Source organism: Rousettus aegyptiacus, unplaced genomic scaffold, assembly GCF_014176215.1.
Source record: "Rousettus aegyptiacus isolate mRouAeg1 unplaced genomic scaffold, mRouAeg1.p scaffold_m13_p_2, whole genome shotgun sequence".
NCBI classification, from domain to species: Eukaryota; Metazoa; Chordata; class Mammalia; order Chiroptera; family Pteropodidae; genus Rousettus; species Rousettus aegyptiacus.
Genome location: NW_023416295.1, coordinates 125864057 through 125881943, shown reverse-complemented (window position 1 = coordinate 125881943; position 17887 = coordinate 125864057). Strand labels below are relative to the sequence as shown.

The 17887-nt window shown below is 40.1% G+C and overlaps 1 protein-coding gene and 2 pseudogenes across 2 annotated transcripts in view; 1 reads left to right on the top strand and 2 right to left on the bottom strand.

Annotated features, from left to right (window-relative positions):
- The window catches only part of PTGES3 (prostaglandin E synthase 3), an 18050-nt gene extending 16422 nt beyond the window's left edge, over positions 1 to 1628 (bottom strand). Inside the window, exon 1 of one of the 2 annotated variants that reach the window (XM_016165711.2) lies at positions 1308 to 1628. In XM_016165711.2, the coding sequence (XP_016021197.1) occupies positions 1308 to 1309 (2 nt within the window). In that variant the 5' untranslated portion in view covers positions 1310 to 1628. The remainder of the gene's footprint in view (positions 1 to 1307) is intronic. The other variant, XM_016165713.2, reaches the window with a different exon arrangement.
- LOC107521204 lies at positions 1608 to 17887 on the top strand (annotated as a pseudogene).
- On the bottom strand, positions 6048 to 6166 carry LOC118613996 (annotated as a pseudogene).

Genomic DNA, 17887 nt, shown 5'->3' with positions numbered 1-17887 from the left:
CTTTTAAGGAGCGAAAAATCCTAAAATTCTAATATAGCCCTTTTACAGTAAATACATGCGTTCTCCTCGAGGCTTGTTCTCCTTGTTCTCCGACAACTGGAATCATTTTCATTTAGAATTCTAGCCCAATATACTCACCACCATACTCATACGAGGAGCCACCACCAGCCTCCGGTCAATGTTATTATTTTGTTAAGTAAACCCTTGAAAATGCATTTCTTATAGTAAGAAAAATTGTTCCCCTTCAAATGCTCTCCGTACATAACTTTCAGGGAAAAGTTGGCATAAAAAAAAAACTATAAAACCGACATTTCTCACATTTGAAAAGGTAAAGCTTTTCCTGAGAAGACTGTAAGGCCTGGAAATGGCAGTGCCAAGATTTCTTATTCGGTTAAAATCACTAAAGTTTTCCTTTATCATAGAACTAAGATTGCTAAAGGACCTATAGTTACCTCCACGTAAACAAATTTAGCTCTTTAAGACAACAAGAAGGCAATTATATACCTATTTCATCTTTAAATTAAAAGAGGATAATGAAACCTCGCCTCAAGTTTAATACTTAAGACAGAAAATGTCCACAAGTAGCTTTCGTCTAAGACACGTGCAGAACTACCTGGTCAATGGTAACTAATTCCTCGCTGCCAGGGACATGGCTGAGTTCCGGCAACCTTCAAACCCTTCGAGAGACCGAAGTTAGGAGGAGGCCTGGAAAGACCCGCATTAGAGAAATCACGATACTCGAGAGAAGTGGTGGTGATGGTTCGGCCTCCCTCCAGTTGCCTAGCAGTTCCTGTCGCTCTCGGCCGAGGGCCGCGTGGTGCTCTACGAGGAGCCACCATCAGCCTCCGGTAGCACCCACTACAGGTGCACTTGGCCCAGGGCCTAAAGCCGGCATCACAGAGCGGCAGAACCAGACTGTCCAAGAGACGAAGTGGCGATCCGAGAGGGTCCACGCCTCCAGAGCTCCGCACGGCAAAGAGCTCGCAGGAGATTAAAGCCCCAGGCTAAATTCCGGAGAGTTAGGACTAACCCGGTCCGCCAAAGGGGGAAAACTGGGATTTCCGGGACCGGGAAGCTGAAGGACGGTTTAGAGGTGGGGGAAGCGGACATCTGTAGGAAAAATGTCCTCCGCCCGCCAACGGTAACCGAATGGAGGATACTGGACCTCCCACCCCCAGGCAAGAACGACTGCCACCACTGAGGGGAGAAAGCCGAGGGGCCGAAAGCGGGGGAGGGGAAAGGCCGACCCCAGCGCAGCCTCGGCCTCCCTGCGGGGCGACCTTCTCTCGGCGGCGTGTCGCACTCACATCGTGAACGGGGCAGGGGGACGGGTGAACGAGTGGGAGGGCCTCTCCGGCGGCAGCTGCTGGGCAATCGACTCCTCTCCGGCGGCGACTCCGGCGTTTTCTCCCCGGTGCGGCCTCTTCTCGCTTCTCAGGCGACGGCGGCGGGATTGACCTGGGTCCCCAGAATGCACCGCGCGGAGAGAGCGGCTCCTCTGGTCGGAGAGAAGAGGAAAGTGTAGGAAAAGGGGCGCGAGGACGGAGGATGTGCGTGCGTGCGAGCGAGGGCTGGTGAGGCCGGGCGGCGGCTGGTGACGCAGCAAAATGCCCGGGCCCTGCCGTCGCGCCTGCGCACTCTTTGTTTTCGGGCTCCTGCGCGGCTTTCTAGAGATATCTACGGAAAGGGCGGGGCCTCCCAGCTCCTTCGCGATCCTTCCTGGCGCTGGCCCCGCCCTTCGCTCGCTCCCTGCGGCCCCAACTTGTTCCCGCCTCTCCTCCCGCGCTCCCTCTCGCGTTAGAAAACCGTTGGCAACCTAACCGCCGGGCCACGCGCCTTGTGCGATCTCCCTGGGAGACGGCTGTGTTGACAGCGAGAGGAAAGCCGAGGTGGAGGGACTCAGAATCGGAATGGCCTGGAGAGTCAAACAGGGGTTGCTTACTCTTAAGGGAACAAACCAGCCCACTGAAGAAACGTTCCATTGAGGGCCTGGGTTCGCCTCGCCGTTTTTCTGAATGTTGGAAACCCTGTACAGGGGCAGCGGAAATTTGAGGTCTTTTGTCTGAAGAGGAACGTTTGCCATTGGGGGCAAAATTTGCCCCTGCTTTGAGAGATTAGTACTGCAGATAAGGCAGGAAGGTTATTTAAGTGGAGGGTTTAGGTTTGTGGCAATTGGGACTAGAACACTCCGTGTCTTCAGGCACATCATTTGGGGAAAAGTGTTGCCCATCTATTTTCAGCCGATCTTTCAAACTGTCTTTTTATGTAAGGCACTGGGTTAGGCTGCATTGAGGGGGGGCGGGGCGGAGGGAGCGTAGTAAGCCAAGAGAAAACTACCTCTCTGCTCCAGAAGGCCGCGTTTAACAATGCAGTAAGGGAGAAATGCATCTCTAGTTAGAATACAAAGGAGGTTTATGGAAAGTGCCATAAAACAATTTGGAAAAAGTGGAGGGTTCCTATTCAGCTTTAAGGACTTAGCCTTTATGCTTTGCAAGGTAGGTATTGGAAACTACGGACATTGGACCCAATGCTCAAAATCCCGTTAAAAAGGTTAAAACCCAGCTTTCCTGCAACCTGTTGGGAAAAATAAAATACATAATCAGGATAATGGAAGTACAAAAAGTAATGGGAGCATGAAAGGGGAAGAGGACTAATTCAAGATAAGGTTTTGAAGGTGGGTTACAACGAGAAACAATGGTGCCATTATCAAACTAATTGTTTTAAATTTATTGCTCTGATAGTGGAAGCTATTGAAAATTTTTTGAAGGGGTACTAACACTCTCATGTTCTAGAAAGATTAATTTGGTTACAATGTATAAGATGAAGTGAAAATGGAGGAACCAAATTGAAAGTAGAATTGAGAAGACTGCAACCCTAAATAACTGGTATTTTCTCATCAAAAGAAGTTCTGTGGGAAAACCTGCTTTTCACACAAGAAACTTTTGAAAGTTCAAACCTATTGCACCCTAATTCATAGTTTACTTACCCCGCTGGACATATTTCCAAGGGGTTTCTCACCCAGAAGTTACACAGACACTGGTTTACTGTTAGGTTTATCCATGCCTTTGTATGCTATTTCAACCGTTGGCTGGTGAGGACCCAAGTTGTAACAAGCTTTTTTTCTTTTTTCAAATTCACCAACAAGATTTTGTGAGAAGGGCTAAAATCTAGATTGAAATGTATAAGTTATAGTATAAGGGCTTTAGGGAGATAAATCTGTAAACTGAATTGGTAGACATTAGAATATACTTGGCAAGTATCAGATGCCATTTCACAAGTTAAATCCTAAGTCTCCTAACAGAAAAATTCTGAGGCCAACTTTTTTAAATTAAAGGAATGCAGAAACGATTTGTCAGTTAAATTGTAGCATCCACTTTCTGATATTTTCCTGAGGACTGAATGTAAATGTGTCCACGGTTGCTAATAGTAAAAAAGAACTTTATAGATTGAAATGAGCAATATTTTGAAAGTTAAATTATAATGAGAACAATCCAGTTTTATGAGTGAGTTCTAATAAGATAACTTAGAGGTTGTTAATTTTGTATTTGTAAGCAAATAAACGGACAAAGTAGTAATCTAAGTATAGGGGATAAGAAATTGATTATAAAGTTTAAAGGAGACTTAATGATGTAGCTAAATATATACATCACATATAGCAATTTAAATTACTTGGTGTTCTCTGATGCTATCATTATCTTCCCATAATTTAGAAGCATACCCTATCAGTCTGGTTTAACAGTAATGGAAAGGGTTAAAAACAACTATCACTTGTATTAAGCTTTTTCATATTCTGGGTTTTTCTATCAGTATCTAACTATGTGTAGACAAAAGCATGAACAGATCTAGGTGAAAGAAGAGGTTTTAAAAAACTAATTTACATTTTTAAGTAGAATGCATTGAGATCTTAAAAATGGTCTTCTACCCCAAACATTACCGATATATATATACGAGGAGTTTATATATAGAAAATGAGACTATAAAAAGTGATATGTGCTTATTTCTATGTAAATTAACAGTAGTCTCTAGGATCAAAGGAAATCAGGTGGTAAAATTTTAATTTCATGGTCTTCATGAAGGAGAATGTATTATAGTTGTTGGGTAACTGCTATAAGTAAATACTTCACTGTGCTCTTTCCATTGTGTATTGTAGGAAGTGACCAGAAGAAGGTTCCATTACATTCAGACATTAGATTTTGGAGGAATGTTAACACCATTTTGTTCAGCATCTTGCAGGATAACTCAGTATAGAATGGAATAATGGAGAAATAGGATTGGTTTCAAAGCTAAGGGGTCTTCCTTTTTTTCTGATTTTTTTAATAGTTCACCCTAATTTTTTTTGATGCTCCCTTTTCTAGGAAATAAGGGCTATGTACTATAATTTGGGGGAAGATAAGAAAAGACCAAGTGCTAAGAAATTAATTTTTTTAAATATTTGGAATATAGAGCCTACCATGTGCAGAGCAATATTGTTCCTAGCCTTCAGGAATTGTCTTATAAAAAAGGTAATAAGTAGATTCTTGTGCATCTAGATTAACACACCTTTGAAATACCAGAAGTAATACCTCTCAAGGGGATATTAATCCTCAAGATAACATGTAATCTTGTTAAATATCCTGTAATGCAGTCCCTGCCTTACTTTCTCCCACCACCACGTAATCTTCCTTACATTTCCAATGCATAAAAGAAGCTGCAAAACTCTCCTTTCCAGAGCTTTCGAGATCTTGCTCCTTGGCATAGTCACCAGTTTGGCTCAAATAAACACACACACACACACACACACACATATACGTACATCTATATATATAAAAACATAAATTATAATACATCACAGTGACTACTGTATTGGAGCTATAAACAGTACGGTGGGAACCACAACCTGAAGAACTAAGTAGGGGAGTCTGGGAAAGCCTCAAAGTGGGGTAATGATTAAGAGCTGAGTTTCAAAGGCTGGATAAATTTTCCCAGGCCAATGGTGAGAGGCAAGAGAGGGTGTTCAGGATGAAAATATAGTATATGTAATGGAATTTTCAGAGATCTGTGCCAAGTTCAGTGTGGCTGGAGCTTAGGAAGACTAAATAAAAGAGGGTAGTGAGAGAGATAGCTAGAAAGGCGAGTTCAGGCCAGATGGCAAAGAGCCCTCCCTATATGCCTGCTTAAGGAGTTTGAACTTAACTCTGTTGGCAACAAAGAGAAGTTTTTTTTGTAACACCAAGTGAGAGATGTATTTTTTTTTCATAGTAAGGCTTATTTACACTGTGTGTTCACCTCCTGTAGATTTCTTTCAGTCATCACATATTTTACCCCCTTTACCCTGTCTTCCTCTCCTCTCCTACCACCCCCTACCCTCTGGTAACCACTAGTCTATAGTCCATGTCCATGAGTCTCTGTTGTTTGTCCTGTTCATTTGTTGCTTTTAGGTTTATGTCCCACATATTATGTGATTTTCAACGTTTTTTGTCTGGCTTTTTTCGCTTAGCATGATTATCTCGAGGTCCATCCATGTTGTCGCAAATGGCAGTATTTCATCTCTTCTTATGGCTGAGTAATATTCCATTGTATATATGTACCATGGCTTCTTCAGCCAATCATCTATTGTAGGACACTTTGGTTGTTTCCATGTCCTGGCCACTGTGAATAATGCTGCTATGAACATCAAATATCTTTTTGGATATGGGTTTTCAAGTCTTTGGGGTAAATACCCAGTAGTGGGATTGCTGGATCATATGGTAGATCAATTATTAGTTTTTTGAGGAACCTCCATACTGTTTTCCATAATGGCTGTACCAATTTGCAGCCTCACCAGCAATATATGAAGGTTCCTTTTTCTCTGCATCCTCCAACATTTGTTATTGTCCTGTTGATTATAGCTGTTCTAACAGGTGTGAGATGGTATCTCATTGTGGTTTTGATTTGTATTTGCCTAATAGCTAGCAATGTTGAGCATCTTTTCATATGTTTGTAGGCCATTTATATCTCCTCTATGGAGAAGTGTCTGTTCAGGTCCTCTGCCCATCTTCTTCTTCTTCTTCTTCTTTTTTTTTTTTTAGTGCCTACAGCACCTGGTATTCCTAGGTGGTCTCCCATCCAAGTATTAACTAGGTCCAACCCTACTTAGCTTCTGAGATCAGACAAGATTGGGCACGTTCAGGGGGGCATGGCCATAGACCTCTGCCCATCTTTTGATTGGAGCATTTGTTTTTGTTGTTGTTGTTATTGAGTTGTATGAACAAAGAGAAGTTTTTAATGGGACTGATGCTGTAGTGTGAGTGGACAAATTTCTTGAGTATAGGGATTGGTATCATATTTGTCTTTATGTTTCCAAGGCCAGATACATAGTAGATACTCAGAAAATGTTTGTGGACTATAATTTGCCATCTGGAGTGGAGAAAGACTGTAAACAGACTAGCTATAGTAGTTTAAGAAAGATAGTAAACCCAAAACTAAAGCAGTAGCTGTGGGAGTGAAGAGAAAAGCTCACTCAGAAATTTGATAAATTTCTGACCTTGAAGACCAGTTAGAAAAGAGGGAAGAGATAAGGAAGTTTCTAGTTTGGGAATAGGGTGAATTATGACACCATTAGCTGAGACTGAAAGGGACAGATGGAGGAGTAAAAAGAGATAATATTGTATATATTTAGTAGTTGAGTGAAGGGTTTTTTTTGTGTGTCTGTGGCTTATTTAGGAATGAGGAGGTTGTTTTTGTTTGTTTTTTATGTTTAAAGGGTGAGAGAAGAAGCCTGTGGAAAGCTAGGGATTGAAGAAGACAGGATAAGATGTGACATGAAGCAGGGAAGGAAATAAAACCCAGAGGAAATAAAGAGAAGGCTTAGAAAAAGGGAAGGGGGTGAAAATGAGTCTAACGGCTTTTAAACTAGCATATAAATAGATTTTAAACTCCTTCATATACAGAAAAACTCTACGCTTGACTTTAAGGAGCACATATATATTTATTATATTTAAAAATTTATTTTAATTTACTTTTCGATTACAGTCGGCATACTATATTATATTAGTTTCAGTTGTACAACATAGTGATTAGACATTTATGTAAGTTATGAAATGATCAATAAATCTAGTACTCATCTGACCATACATAGTATTATTGACTAAAATATGCTATACTTTACATCCCCATGATTATTTTAAAACTACCAATTTGCACTTCTTAATCCCTTCTCCCTTTTAACAATCCCCACAAAAAACCCTCTCATTTGGTAACCATCAAAATGTCTGTATCTCTGAGTTTTTTATTTTGTTCTTTAGAGCCACATGTAAGTGAAATCGTATGGCATTTGTCTTTCTCTGTCTGACTCCACTCAGCACAATACCCTCTACATACATTCTTGTTTTATGGCTGAGTAATATTCCATTGCGTATATGTACCACCTCTTTTTTATCCATTCACCCTGCTTGCCCCCATAACTTGGCTATAGTCAATAATGCTGCAATGAACATATGGATTCACTTGTTTCTTTGAAGAAGTGTTTTGGGTTTCTTCAGATAAATACCCAGAAGTGCTTTTACTGGGTCCTTTTTGTCTCTTGTTATAGCCTTTGTTTTAAAGTCTATTTTTTTCTGATATAAGTATAGCTTTTTAAAAATTTTTCATAAAATATCTCCTTCCATTGCTTTACTTTTTCTCTGTGTGTCTTTTGATCTGAAGCGAGTCTCATGGAGGCAGTATATACAAGGGTCTTGTTTTCTTATCCATTCAGCCACCCTATCTTTTGGTTGGACCACCTGATCTATATACACTGAAAGCAATCTTTGATAGATACATAGTTATTGCCATTTTATTATTTATATTTTTCATCTTTTTTCTTTCTAAAGAAATCCATCCAACATTTTCTGTAATACTGGCTTGGTGGTGACAAACTCCTTTAGCTTTTTCTTGTCTGGGAAGCTCTTTATTTGTTCTATGACTCTAAATGATAGATTTGCTGGGTAGAGTAATCTCGGTTGTAGGCTGTTGCTTTTCATCACTTTGAATATTTCATACTGGTTCCTTCTGGCCTGCAAAGTTTCTGTTGAGAAATCAGCTGACAGTCTATGGGAGCCTCCCTGTAGATAACTAATTGCTTTTCTCTTTCTGCTTTTAAGATTTCCTCTTTGTCTTTAACTTTTGACATTTTAATGGTGTGGGCCCATTTGGGTTCATCTTGTTTGGATCTCTCTGCACTTCCTAGTGCCCTCTTGTTGTAGTTGAGCCTTGGTTGCTGTTTGCATGTCAGTGGAAGGGATTGACCGATGGACTGATTGGTTGTGAGGACTGGCTATTGACTACAGTCAAGGAGCTCTTGTGCAGGGGCTGACCCTATAGTGCAGGATTCACTTTAGCAGGGCTCTGGTGCCTGCCCAGTCTGCCTTTTGGGTGTGTCATTCTCGTATGCAGCCCTGGATGGTGCTCGGGCTCAGTTCAAAGCTGGCCATTGGGTGTGCCAACCCTGGGGCCTCCTGAAAGGGGCACTGCCAGTGGCCAAGTTCAGCCATAGCCTGTGCCCTGCCCAGCATGAGCCACCTAGCATGAGCCACCAAGCAATCCATAGATGGCTGCCATGTGTGCTGGGCTTGAGCGTGCCTTAAAAGCTAAGCCATGTACCAAGGCTAGCTGCTGTTAGTGCCAGGCTTGGGGCTGCTCGGCAAGAGGCACAGAGCACACCAGTGCCAGATGCTGCTTATTTGGGGTTTGCGAACTTTCGAAAGATTTTAGGAAAGCCCATAGCATGAGCCAGGACAGGTATAGGAAGAAAATCACTGAAAGTGTCTTAGGTGGGCCTGCAATTTGAGTGGGTGGATGGGGTTCTCAGAGAATCACTAGTGCAAGGCAACCAGTGTTAGCCAAGTTGACAGAGACTCAGTTATGGAAGCTGCCTGAGTCTGCATGCTGGGAGGTGGGAGGGATTAACAAAGAAGCAATGGTTTCTGTCTGGGAAAAAACTGCCCCTCCAACCCTCACCCTGAAGCCAGAGAACTCAGGTCCTCCCCATGTGTCCCTGCCCCACCCCCAAGCTGCTGCCCCAGCACTGGAGCTCAGAGTGAGTGAGGCTGTCAGCAAGTAAGTTAGTTTGCGGGCCCTTTAAGAGGAACTCCTGGGACTCCACCCTCTCTCCATCTTACTCAGCCATGATCTCCACTGGTTTTCACAGCCAGAAGTTGTGGGGACTTTTCTTCTCAGTATGGAACCCTGAGCTGGGGGGAGTCTGGTGTGGGGCTTCCAGAGTGGACTTCTGCAGCTGAGATATCCCTTCTTTTAACTACCACATGTTGATGTGGGATCAGCCAATTCTGCATCTCTGCCCATCCTACTAGTTTTGAAGTGGCTTCTTCTGTATGTCCTTAGTTGTAGGACTTCTGTTCAGCTAGACTTCAGGCGATGCTCAGTAATGGGTATTTTGTAGTTTTGTAATTTTGATGTGGTCATGAGAGAAGACAAGTACAGCATTTTACCCACTCTGCTTTTTTGCCAGAAATTCCAAGGAGGCTCTCTTGTGTAGTGTATATAGCTAGAACTATTTTGATATTCTAATCCTGGAACATTACAGTTCTGGATTTGTGCAGTGGACTGAATTTTGTGTTCCCCCAAAATTTTAATGTTGAAATCCTCACCCCCAATGTGTTGGTAATAGGAGGTGGGGCCTTTGGGAAGTAATTAAACCTTTATCTATAGAATTAGTGCCCTTGTAGAAAGGACTCCAGAGAGCTCTCTTTCCACCATGTGAGGATACAATAAAAAGTCAGCAGTCTGCAGCCTGGATGAGGGCTTTCATCAGAACCCAACTATGCTGGTACCTCATCTCAGGCTTAAAGTGCCAAGGTATTGAAGAAATATTGAAATCACCAAGAATTTTGATAGTTGTCCTTGGAGAGAGTGATAGAGAGCCAAGACCTAAAGTATAAAGGAGTAGAAATAACCTAAAGGAAGAGGCAATAAATTATAAGAAGGGCTAGTGTGTGGTATAATCTGATAACATATTTAAAAAAGAAAAAAAATTAAAAAAATAAAAAGGACACTCTGCCTCTAGTCCCAATGGTACCAAAGGGTGTTGGAGGGATAACTACATACAATATGTCCTCAGGAAAAATATTGCCATCAAAGGAGAGCCAGGTTGCTTTTAGAGCAAGAAGGTGAAAGGAATATTTAGAGAAGATATTCAGGATATTAGGGATCCTGAGTTCAGTTGTGAAAGGATTTCAAGAGATGGGAAGGGGTGTAAAATGGAGTTAGGAGCCCTGATGTACAAACTGTAGGACTCTTCGAGTCTAAGATATAAGGCATGACCAGAAGATCCTGGATTCTAGTGATAACTGACACGAACAGGGATAAAGGGCATGATGAACTCAAAAGGGATGTTAGTAGAGAGCCTGTGAATGTTGAGAAGAGGAGATAATCTTGCCAGGACATGCGTAGTTCTGGGGTTCTCACTTGATCTCCACTTATAGAAGACAATAGGGAGAGGTACAGAGGGGCTATTCTTATCCTGAGCATACTGACTCCCTCTTTTTTTTTTCATTATAAGAATATGTATTAAAGTGCACAAATTTGAGTCTTCTTTGATGTCTCAGGAACCTCCAGGCTTATTCAGGAGCATTCTTAATTTCCAGCCCATGGACAACTCTCTTGACTCTGGCAGATGCTGACAGTGGTCTTCAGAGGAATGATTTTATGGTTTTATCTTGATTCTTGATTGATAATTTGTTGAATGAATGTATAGGTGCCATATCCATAAGGGAAATAAGTTTACTTTAGAGCACCTCAGGTCACTTGAGTTCTGTGTTTCCAGATTTGTTAGATATTACAACATGGAAATAAAACAAATCTCTAACTCCTTCATAATATTTAACATATATTTCTTAATAGGTGAAACCCTCAGGAAAATGCCAAAGAATCCTTACATTTATAGACTTTCTGTTCAGCATGTATGACTTATTGCCTGAGGCTTATGAGTAGGAAACTTATTAAATACTAAAAGATATTTATAGCTTTCATCAATATGAGGAAAGAGAAGGAATAAATGTGACAATTGGTAAATCATTTCTATATCGGGATTTATCTTCTGTCAAACTTTATACCAGTATCTTCCATCCAAGATTCATCAGTTTAATTCCTCATGTTAGAGAAGTGATCCTGAAGTTGTAATTTAACTCAATGTATTTCAATTTTTAAACACCATATATTAAAATGAGCATACTAATATCACACCGAGCTTTAGTTTTCTAAGGCAACCCAAAGTTTGCAAAATGTGAGGCTGCAGAAATATTTAAATGCAAGAATAATTCAGGGATATCCTCATCCTCACTGAAATTGAGGACATTCTTAAGTGCCATTTAGAAACTGCTGTGTGTGTGTGTGTGTGTGTGTGTGTGTACGTGTACATGTGCACACACACACAAGCAGTCTGGAAATGGTATGGAGAATATAAGATATAGTCAGGAATACAGGCTTTTAAGTTTTTCCACTCCACAGGACCCTTGTTTTTAAGGTTTAAGATAGCTGTTGGAGTTCTGGCTATCATATTCAGCTTCAATACAGACCCTATTGTAATTCCTACTGTTGATTATATTTTTGCTTTCAAGGAGGAAGGGGGAGCTTTGGGGTGGCCAAGGCCAGAGGCTTGGGTGAATTCCAGCTGCTTCATCTTTAGGTCCTTCCTTTAGGGCTTTCTCAAGGTCCACTATTCTGCAAATACCAATGACAGCAACAGATTACCATGTGTGTACTTAGATTTTCAGTATTTTGTGTTTTTTCACAGTAACTGGGGTGAGAAGTAGTGAAGGAAGTTTTTTTAATACGATAGGAAGGGTAAAATATTGCTCAGTTTTAGCCTCTGGCTAGGGTGTCTCCTGGATAGAGAAACAGGAATTGTGCCCAATTAAAGTAATCCCCATTTTAATGGACCTATTCACTTCCCAGCATTGTGGTTCCTCCCTGCGATTTTGGTGGAGGCATTCCTGAACTGTTTTAGCAATAATAGAAATTATCGGAAATGCTCAGTGGAGAAGTCAAGAGTTCTTATTATGAGGTCCCAAGTGACTCTCAAGGGCTTGTTACATTGCTGGAGACACTAGCTTTTGTGAATTTCTAACCATAGTCCTTTAGTCTTTATTTTAAATAGAAAAAGATGATTTTTTTTTTTTTTGCTCCATCATACAGTTGGCCAACAGCAGTTAGCAACTTTTCTTCTTAAGTGTGTCCTCTGGGAGCTGATACTTTCCCAGTCAAGCTCACTAACTGGATCTAGGTAATGGTTGCCTCTTTAACCCAGAGTTATACCAAAAGGGAAAGGCAGAGAAATATCTGATTTAATGATGATTTCTAAGAACACTATCAATAAATCAGTGGGACTGCAGAGTCAGCTCTTGGGATAGAAGTCAGAAATCTTTGTGATTCAGAAATCAAAAACCTGTGGAACATAATAATCTTCATGTATGGATGCTGGTTTGGAAAACAAACAACTATAAATCACATTGGAGAATTTTGAACATAGATTTATTATTCAATGACAATTGAATTATTGTTAATTTTGTTAGGTTTAATTATGGCATTATGGTTTTCAAAACAATTCTTGGGGTTTTTTTTGGCATTAAACATTGCATTTTTTTGTTACTGAATTAAGATTTTTTTTATTACCTAAATGTAATCAGAGAAATCTGTGACCTTTTTTAAGGTGTGACTTACCCTAAATTTCTTTTTTTCCTTCAATTTATTTTTCAATTACAGTTGACATACAATATTATATTAGTTTTAGGTGTACACACATTTCTACATCTTAAAAAGTGATCACCAATAAATCTAGTACCCATATATACCATACATAGTTATTACAATATTACTGACTCTTTTCCCTATGCTGTAATTTGTATCCTCATGACTGTTTTTATAACTGGCAATTTGTACTCATTTATCCCTGTCATCTTTTGCACCCTTCCTCTTAACTCCCTTCCCATCTGGCAACCATCAATTTGTTCTCTGTATCCGTGAGTTTGTATCTGTTTTGTTTGTTTTTTAGATACCACATATAAGTGAAATCACATGATATTTGTCTTTCTCTGACTTATTCCACTTAGCATGAGACTGAGGTCCATCCATGTTGACTTTTTTTTTGGTAGGGCAGGAGAAGATGAATGCTGATGAAGTGTGAAGTGCAGTGACATCTTAACATCTGTAATTCTCTTTAACATCGTTTAGTAAATTTGGCAAAATATTAATTGTTGGTTCTGGAAGGAATAAAGCTATTCTTTGTACTAATCTTTCTATTTTTCTCTATGTGTGAAAATCTTCATATTAAGAACCCAAAAAGTATATATATATAGAGAGAGAGAGAGAGAAATTCTTACACATGAAGAAATGAAGAAAGTAATTTTCCTATGCATACTTTAGCTTCTTCAGAGAAGTGGAAATCCATTCCTCAAAAAAGAACTTTTTGAATCTACTTCCTTCAATCATCATTTTTCCGCTTCACATTCTCTTTGGAAACAAAGTTGATGCCTTTCTTTTATATTTGAAGATCACCTTTAGGTTTTTCCTTCAGCCTTCTTTCCTTTACTTAATGAAAAGCAACTCTCAATTTCTTATATTCCTTTTCTCTGCAGTAATGGGGGAGGGTGGGAAGAGGGAGGAGAAAGACAGGTGTTTGTCACATTCGGAATTTTGAGATAACTGGTAAAGTTAGCACTGCCTACTCAATGCTTACACTTTGTTGTTGAAACATTCTACTTTTAAAATGGTTTCTTCTAATAATTCAGGGCCTCCTTTCCCTGTTGGGCTTGGAGAAAATGAGGTGTCATTTTAATAATGTCATTCGTAAAATATAATGAGAAAAGTGAACCTCAGTATATCCTAAGAAATACAGAAAAAATAAAAATGTTTTTTTCTCAGATAATTTTTAAACAATATTTTGTTGGCTTTAACTTCCATTACATGGACAATTGGCTAATTGGTTGCAGTTCCAAATGCAGCTCCTAAGAAGCTTGATATTTTGGTATATTCTCCAGTCAGTAAGTGTAGGTTTCCAATTCTTAGGAGAGAGAAGCTGCCTCTTTGTACCATAAAGGCAACTTCAAGGAATAAGATGTTCATATGTGAGAACCTGTTCTCTTGTTCGGCTCAGGTCCAGCAGATGGATTATTGGACAAAATGAGACACATTCTTATTTTCTTATATGTGTTTTTATTTTTTTAATGCTAGTTCTTGGTTGAAAATCTGTAGTTGGATAAGACAAACTCAAATCAGCCACATATTTTACTTTATTCTTCAAGATCTTTTATAGCCAACAGTCATCCCTTTACCTAAAGACATCTCCCAAGGATGTGGCCATTCTATCTAAATGTTTCCGGCCTACCATATTTCAGATAGCCTTTGCTGCATAACAAACCACCACAAAACCGAGTGGCTTATAACAACAGTTTTTTATTTCCTACTATTCTGTGGGTTGGCTGGCCACAGCTGTGTGGTTTTTCTGCTCCTGGGGTCACTCATGTGATATAGTCATCTGGAGGCTCGACTAAATCAAGATGATCCATGATATGGCTGTTAGCTGGAGCTTTTCTCACTACATATTCTTACAGGATGGCTGGACTTTTTCAACAAGACTCCAAGAGAGTGTCAAGCAGAAGTTGTCAAGTTTCTTGGGTCCTAAGCTCCGAACCGTCACAGCTTTACTTCCACCACATTCTTATGGTTAAAGCAAGTAGCAAGGTCAGTCCAGATTCAAGGGGTAGGGAAATAGATGCCACTTCTTGATGAGAAGAGCAGCATGCATATATAGGAATGGCAGGAAGTATTGGTAGCTATCTTTGCAGACAACCTACAACACATCGGGAAAGAGAAAACTAAAAAGAAAAAGAGAGAAAACATTAAATGAGACAAGGAAAAAACAACATAGGTATGCTTCTACAAAGCTTTTGTGAGTTAATTCTTGAATATCAGGAAAACTAGTTGAAAGTTTATATATGTTTGTTTTAATGAAGGTGACAGCATGCATTTTGCCCACCTTGCTATTAAGTCCAGAATGTCAGAAAAAATTCATGTAGCTATATATTTATTAGATAATATTTAATTCATGTTTACCTTCATATATTACATATTTTATATAATGTAATTCATATGTATTTACATATTAACTACTGTGTTTAGAGTATAAGTTCTCAAGAACAGCTAAATTCAAATTCTTTACTAGTACTTGGGCAGTTAACTTAATTTCTCTAAGCCTTAGTTCATTCATTTTAAAATGGGCTTAAAAGCAATATCTATTATATTGGTTTATTGTGGGGATTAAATAAGATAATGTATTTAATTAATTAATTAGCACACTGCCTGGAAGATAATAAACCCTGGTTAAATGTTCATTGTTGTTATTATTAAATCTATTAAGTTTGTCCACATTTGATAATCTTCCTCTGGAATAGCATAGGTGAGGGTTACAGCCCCAGTGCAAGTGTAAGGTAATTATTTTGGCCTTCTGGGATAAGAACCCCATAACTTACTTTGTTCTTTTCCTTGTGTTTGTATACAAGCAAAGAGAATATCAAAACTGTAAAATTACCATAGGTGAACATTAGTGGTCACCTAACCTTTCATGTAATGGAAAATTCCTCAAAGGACCTCAACAGAACCTAACCTCTATTTGAGGTATTATTATCCAATAATAATGCCTAACATTTGTAGACTATTTTAGTTTATAATGCCTTTTCATATCCATTGTTTAATTTTCACCATTCTGTGAGGTTATTATCCTCATTTTACACTTAAGGAAACTGAGATTCAGGGAGGTCAAATGACATTCATATCCAATATCACATAGCTATTAAGTGGCAGACTTTGAATCTGGTGTTACAATATCTATAATTTAGTTTAAAACGTTTTTAGTACAGAGAGTGAAATATGGATATGTTAAAATAATACTCTAGGTGCAGCTAGCATTCTAATTGGGGATTTACACTCCAAAGGGATTACCGAAAGCACTTCAACTGTCTTAACTCTGATCAATATTAGCTATTTTGCTTATTAAACTAATTAATGTCAGAAGTTAATTCGTATTGGAGATATTAATGGATTGGTAATTGATGACTGTTGTTCAAAATGGGCTCTCATTGAAAATAGTGGTATTGGGGGTTGGTTAAAATAATTAAAATGCTTCTCGTGCTTACATGAATTGGTAATGGTACAAAAAATGATAAAATGTGAAAGCATTTCAGTTAAAATTTAGCAAGGCTGATAGTCTTTATGGATGGAACCTGACAATATCTAAGAGTTCAATGTCTTGCCATTGCCAGGGAGACTTGTGGTTGCCTGATGCCAACTCTAAAGGTAATAAGCTTAAGATTTTGTGATATTATTGGATCTACCTTGATTGAAGCTTCATGCCAAATGTGGTGGGATCATAGAACATAGTGCTTAGAATTTTAAAATTGTTTTATTTGGCTTGCTTGTAAATATTTAATGCTAAATGCCATCTTTTCATCACTAGCTATTCCAGCTTCTCCAATATAGCTTGCTATGGTTTTCTTTTTCCTTGTCTAATACAACTATTGACAAATCTCACTTATATAAATGCAAAACTCCTTACTGGCAAGGCTGTTAGGAGGCAAAGGGAGTCTTTTCAGCGCTGAGTACTGTCACAGAGGAGGTGGCGGGCAGTGGCTTCTGGCGCTTTTGATCCAGCTCACCAGAACTCACAGGCCAGTGTGATCCAGACTACCCCCACAGGACAGCCCCAGACTTCCCACGCAGCTTCCTAACCACCACGGAGGAAGAACAGTGTCCATGAGCCCCCAGACCTGACTCTGAGGAGTTAATGGAGCTGGAGAACGTCCTGTCCAGCAAGAAAGAGTTGATGGTAGAGATCAGCATCTGCAGAAGGAGCTCAGTGAAGCCAGGAGTAATGGGAGGGTGTAGAGGCCAATGAGGGCAGTAAGACCTTACAATGGAGCCAGAAAATGGTAATGGGCAGAACGAACTTCAACATGGACCCTACAAAGGGGATCTAGTTCTTAGTGGAGAACGAACTTCTCCAGAAACACCCGAGATCACCCATTTCCTATACAAGGTCAAGGGCCTGAATGAAACAGCCATGGAGGAAAGGAAGAACTGAGTCTGGCAGTGCTCCATATCTTTGAGGATCTGTAGGAGTTCATTGACCTCAATCTGTTGCAGGCCCTCAGGCAATTTCTATGGAGCTTCCCACCTCCCTGGTAGTCTAAGAAGATTGACCAGATAGATGATGGAAGCCTCCTCCCAACAATACTACTACCTGTGCAACCTTGCAGTTTTCCAGTAAATGGACACATGCTACATGCTGTCCTTCGCCCCTACCATGCTAAACACCAGCCTTTACAATCTCAATGTCTGGAACAAGTGGGACCTGGAGCACTTTGTGGCCTCGAATTGGGATATCAATGAGGGCAGGATCTGCTCAGGAATATGAGCCCTTCAAGATTCCTGAGGATAATGGGAATGATCTGACCCACACCTTATCCAACTGGGACAGGGAGGGCTGGCTCCTCACAGACAACTGCCTCTATTTTGAGTATGCTGCATACAAGGAGCCAGGAGGAATCATCTCTCAAGAGAATTATCGGAGAGATGGATGACCCTTGGCAACCAAACTCTCTTGAGCTTTACATCCCCAACAACAATGGGTAGCTTATCAAAGTCTGCAAAAGCAGAGGCAGATGGCTGGGTGGTTGAGGGGAGCCACATAGTGGACTGGATCTCTTTCTCCACATAGGAAGAGAAAGACGAGTGGATCAAGTTCATTCAGGCAGCTGTGAGCATGAGCCCCTTCTATGGGATGCTGGTGGCAAGGAAGAAGCGAGTTTCTGCCAAAAAGAAGCAGAAGCAGCACTATCCCTTGCCCCCAATTGTTTATTACAGAGCTGCCTTACCCTGA